The sequence below is a fragment of the Camellia sinensis genome, chromosome 12, assembly GCF_055761805.1.
Source record: "Camellia sinensis isolate YWXY chromosome 12, ASM5576180v1, whole genome shotgun sequence".
Lineage (NCBI taxonomy): Eukaryota > Viridiplantae > Streptophyta > Magnoliopsida > Ericales > Theaceae > Camellia > Camellia sinensis.
In genome coordinates, this window is record NC_138972.1 from 155,119,052 (window position 1) to 155,124,544 (window position 5,493).

The following is a 5,493-nucleotide window of genomic DNA, read 5'->3' on the forward strand; positions in this document are numbered from 1 at the left end:
CAAGAGACTTGAAACACAAAGCTAGTTAAGGGCTTTACACTACAATTATGTTAAGCAATGCTCAAATGACTTAAACCACTCAAAATAGACCTAAGACAGGTCAAAACAATGGCAAAAACACGCTAGACTTGCAACATAAATGGCAAGAAAGATATGCTCATGTATTAGCTCACAAACAAGGCATAATGCTCAACTTCCAAAAGCATTGAAAGAGTGATACATACGAGAGTATGACAGTGAAACATGCTCTGAAATCCTATATCAAATGATGCCATATCATGCAAATAGCCCAAGCAAAGGATGCTAGTAGACTCAAAACACAAAGCTAGTAGAAGGGCTTTACACTATGGCTATACAAAGCAAAGCTTATGTGATCAAGACCACCCAAATCAGACCTAAAGCATGTTGAATCATTGACAAAAATGTGTTGGAACCAAGCTAACACATGCTAGAAAGGTGGGCTAAAGCATCAAGCATGTTAGGCTAATAGGCAAGATTACACTACAAGTACAAGATGCAAACAACAAGAGGCCAAACCAACCAAAAACAGAGCTATATCATGCTAAAATGAGGCCAAAAACATGCTGAGATTGAACCCTAAAAGGGTAGAAAAACATGCTAGCTTGATGAGTCAACAACCCACCTATTTTGGGTCCCAAAACACACTTTCTGCCACTGAAATTCCTCTGGAATTCAGTGGTAAAAAGGCCAAACAAAGGTGATCTCAAAGACCTTGAAGGATAGCACAAAGCAAAGCAAAATAAGCCACAAAAGGGGGTAGACCACCCCTAACTCAAACAAGGCCTCAAACAACCATCTTAAACACTTAAAAACAAAAGTTTTTGCAGTTGAGAGTGATGCCCAAAAAGAGCATGCAAGGATGGCCAAATACTTAAGCAAAACAAAGCCTAAAGAGGGTAACTACTCACCCTTGAAGAACCAAAGCAAAACAGCAACTTCTGAGGCAAAACCAGCTTTTTAGAACCCAAGTATGACCTCCAAGAACCTCAGCTCAATGATGGTGGTGTTTGACTAGGTGTTTGTGTGCAAAAGTATGAAGAAACAACAATTTTGAGTCAATATAGCACATATATAGAGAGATAGGGAGAATTCTAGTGAGAGAGGGATATTTTAGCTCCCTAAAATTTCTGAATCCTCCCTAAGAGGGAAACACCTCCCCTTATATAGAATTACAAGCCTCAAGCTTGTTTGACAAGCTAGAAGCTTGTTACAATCCCTCCATACACGTGTATGGATGATGCATTTTGTGCTTACCAGCTGGCACCAAAAATATCTGCAAAAATAAAAAAATGACCGTAGGTTACTTCAACTAGCCTACCGGCCACTTAAAGTGGCCTGCAGGGGGAAAAAGTGGCCTACAACCACCAAAAGTGGCCGACAGCCTTTCCCCTCCCTCTAGGCAAGGGGTAACAAGGTATGGTCCAAAAACAAACCAAAAAAAAGGGATCCAAAAGGCCTCGAGACAAGGCGCTCAGCCGGAAGCCCCGAAAACTAGCCCACGAGCCACTACAAGTGGCCTACAAGAGGAAAAAGTAGCCTACAGCTACAAAAAGTGGCCTAAAGGCCTCTCTCTCCCTCTAGGCAAAGGCACCAAGGTTTGGTCCAAAAACAAGGCCAAAACGAAGAGAGTTAAGAGACTTTGAGACAAGGCACTCAGCCGAAACCTTTGGGCGCTCGAAACAAGCACAAACATGCACAATCATCGCGTGCACAAACAATGACGTCTGAGTCTTAAGGTCGGTAAAAAATGGGCTGTCTACAATTGGCCATGATCAGAATGCTTATAAGTTTGTCTCTCGGGACGAGGGTATTAACTCGGGTTATAGTCCTCACATGTGAACGGTTACAGCTCGGAGTTTGGGGTCTTCGTTTGTTCTTATCCGGCGGCAGGTCGGCACAGCTGAAATTCGTGCCCAACCACAGTTACAGCCCAACAAGGAGGTGGCAGAGTAGGAGGTGGCACGTACTGAAGTAACGCGTGCAACACAACTAGAGGAGCCTGACCAGCTTGCCTCTGGCATATCTGTACGACCTAGTAGTGGGGCTATACCAGGATGTACCTCTAATAGAATGGATGCACCTGGAGGGGCAGGGACGCGTGCTACAACCACTAACCTAGAATCTTCAGCGGTGCCTGCCATCCATACAAGTTCGGGAGGCCCACACGATTGGTCTAGGATAGGAGCGGTGGGAGAGATCGCCCACCTTTATGGGCCTCAAGTTAACTGGGCCACCAAACTGGCCCACCAAACTGGCCTTGGTCCCGTTGAATGAAGCCTTGACCTAGAATGTTCTTAACCCAAGTCCAGTGCGTGGGCCTCAGTATTTTATTACTAAGCCTTCCGACCCACCTCTCTTTTTTAGAGCCCATTTCGTTGAAAGCCTGGCCCTTTCGACGGAGTCCCTAGGCACTGATGAGATGGTCTCCCCTGTCAGCCCATCTACAGAGGGTCACTCGAATGGAGCTATTGAGGTGCACATATCGCAGGCCTTTATGGATCTAACTCTCAAACGAAAGATTTCTGCAGAAGATTTTGACGGGTTTCGGTCATCCAAACTGTTGAAATGCTTGAGTTCTAAGGATGAGCCTGTACAAGAGGACCTTCCCGCCCAGCATGCCCAACGACGATTAATTCCTTATAACGCTAGGCAGTGAAAATCTGGCAAGAATGTGGGCCGCCCACGAAAACACCACTCTTTGAGGTTCGGGTGCAGGGAGTGGTTGAGAAGGATGGTCGAGGAATGAGCTGGAAGCTTACTCTCAAGTGGCGAGCACTTTCCCTAGCAGTGTTGAACTGCAGAACGATGAAGGGGTTCTGGTGGTTGTCCCGGAACAGCCACACGAGTTATGTTGATCATCAGCTGGAACTGTCAAGGGTTGGGGAGTCCCTGATAGTCCGGATCCTTCGAGGGTTATGCCAAACCCATTGTCCCAAGGTAGTCTTTTTAATGGAAACAAAAAATAAGGAGGCTAAGCTGGAAAGACTTAGGCGTAGTCTTCAATTCACCAACAAATCTTATATGGAGCTAGTGGGATTATCCGGAGGTTTGGCTCTTTGGTGGACGGATGAGATGCATCTGGATGTTCGCTTTAAGACCAATCACTTCCTTCGCTGTGTTCTCTCTGGTTGGGGTGGTAGAGATTGGGCTGCGATATTTCTTTATGCTCCCACGCAAAGAAAAACAAGACATAATTTATGAAAGAATTTAGGAGCAATGGCTGCAAGAATCCAATATCCTTGGTTATATATAGGGGACCTAAACCAAGTGGGCTCGGTGTGGGAGAAACAAGGGGAAAATGATTGCAACAGATCCCAGATGGTTGAATTCCAAGAGATGATTTCGAATTGCAGATTGATCGACCTTGAGTTCAAGGGCAACTCCTATATGTGGTCCAATAATCAGGTGGGTCAGGCCAATGTTCGTGAAAGACTTGACCGAGCGCTGGCTGATGTGGATTGGCGAAATTTCTTTCCATATGCACAGGTTTTCCATGATGTTTGCCTAGGCTCTGATCATTGTCCTTTAATCTTGGATTGCTGTGCTCTCCCAAAACGAGTCCCTAGGTATTTTAAGTTTGAATCTCTCTCGGCAACTAGTGCTGAGTGCAGTTCTACTATCCAACGGGCTTGGGATAGTGCTTTGGTCGAGTCTTCTATGTTCTAACTCACTCAAAGGCTTAAGACTTGTAAGCGGGGACTTCAACTGTGGAGTAAACAGGAATTTGGAAATGGGCAAACTCAACTGGCCATTTTGAGGCAAAAACTATCTCTAGTGTAGGGCCAACCGCCATCCGCAGATAATATGGCCAAGCAATCCCAACTGCAAAACGAAATTGATTGTGTGTTACTTCGAGAAGAAATGTTCCTCCACCAACGATCAAGAATTCGATGGTTAAATTTTGGCGATAAGAACTTAGCCTTCTTCCATACCACCGTCACCCAAAGGAGACAACGAAATCAGCTTCTAAAGTTACAAGTGGAAAAGGGGAGATGGTTGACCACAGATGAGGAAATTGATGAACATTTGTTGCATTATTTTTCAGATTTGTACACAGCCGGGCCTCAAGGTGACATGGAGGCTGCCCTCGAAGTTTTTGACTCAGTTATTTCTCCTGAAGCAAACAAAGCCCTCACCCGAGTTGTATCTGATTCGGAAATCAAGGCAGCTGTTTTTCAACTTGGTTCTCTTAAGGCACCAGGCCCGGATGGATTCCCGAGTTTCTTCTATCAACAATTCTGGAGTGTGGTGGGAGAAGGTACTTGCAATGCAGTGAGGAGCTTTTTCCAGGGGGGCTATCTGCTGAAAGAAATGAACCACACCAATTTGGTTCTCATCCCAAAAGTCTTTGCGCTTGAAAAGCTATCCCAATTCTGACCAATTAGCCTTTGCAACTTTAATTTGAAGATTGTGACAAAATTTTTGGCCAACAGACTTAAAAAGGTGCTTGGGGCTCTTATTTCTCCGAACCAATCAGCCTTTGTTCCGGGTCGGCGTATCCAGGATAACATCCTTTTAGCCCACGAACCTTTTCATGATCTAAAAACTCAAAAAGGTAAGACCAAGACCTTGGCCCTGAAGTTGGATTTCCATAAGGCATATGACACGGTTGAGTGGGATTTTCTTCGTGCAGTCTTTTTAAAACTGGGGTTCAATCCTAAATGGGTTCAATGGGTCATGGAATGTGTCTCTACTGTCACATTTTCGGTGTTTGCAAATGGTGTTCGACGTGCTAGCTTCAAACCTTCTCACGGGCTACGGCAGGGAGACCTGTTTTCTCCTTACCTCTTCTTGTTGATAATTGATGTGCTCTCCAGATTGATACAGCAAAGTGTCCACAATGGAAGACTTGTCAGTTTGCGAATTCGAAGAACTTGCCCCATAATCTCGCATTTATTCTTTGCAGATGATGCCTTACTGTTCTTTAAAGCTGAAAGAGGACAATGCGAAGAGGTGTTGTGTATCTTAAAGCTATATGGGGAGTCCTTAGGACAGCAGATAAACTTTGCCAAATCCGGTGTTCAATATTCAACAAATGTGGATGTGCTTACTCAACACCAGATAGAGATGGTGTTACGACTAGCCCCGGTTTGTGTGGATGCAAAGTATTTGGGTCTTCCTTCATGTTGGGGCACATCAAAATCTGCAGTTTTCAATTTCCTAATTGAGCGAATGTTGACTAAGCTTCAGGGTTGGAAAGCTCATCTTCTATCTCAAGGTGGGAAGGAGACCCTCATTAAATCGGTGGCATAAGCTATTCCCACATATGCAATGGCCTGCTTTTTGCTTCCTAATAGGGTGTGTAACAAACTGGATTCTCTTATTCGTAATTTCTGGTAGAAAGGCAATCCAGAGGAAAGGGGCATTCATTGGGCTAGATGGAGCAAATTAGTTCTTCCTAAGTGGAAGGGGAGGTTAGGCTTTCGGGATTTCAAGACCTTCAACAAAGCTTTATTTGCTCGACAAGGGTGG

At 44.8% G+C, this 5,493-nt stretch overlaps 1 protein-coding gene across 1 annotated transcript; it reads left to right on the forward strand.

The window, feature by feature from the left end:
- The first annotated feature begins 3,237 nt into the window (after positions 1-3,237).
- LOC145803994 (uncharacterized) lies at positions 3,238-3,687 on the forward strand. Its single transcript, XM_082897398.1, has one exon. It carries the CDS (start codon positions 3,238-3,240, stop codon positions 3,685-3,687), a length of 450 nt encoding a protein of 149 aa, XP_082753524.1.
- The last annotated feature ends 1,806 nt before the right edge of the window (positions 3,688-5,493 follow it).

Bases quoted from the DNA above. Each gene is read 5' to 3' on its own strand.
- LOC145803994 (XM_082897398.1), top strand. From the start codon at position 3,238: ATGGCTGCAAGAATCCAATATCCTTGGTTATATATAGGGGACCTAAAC.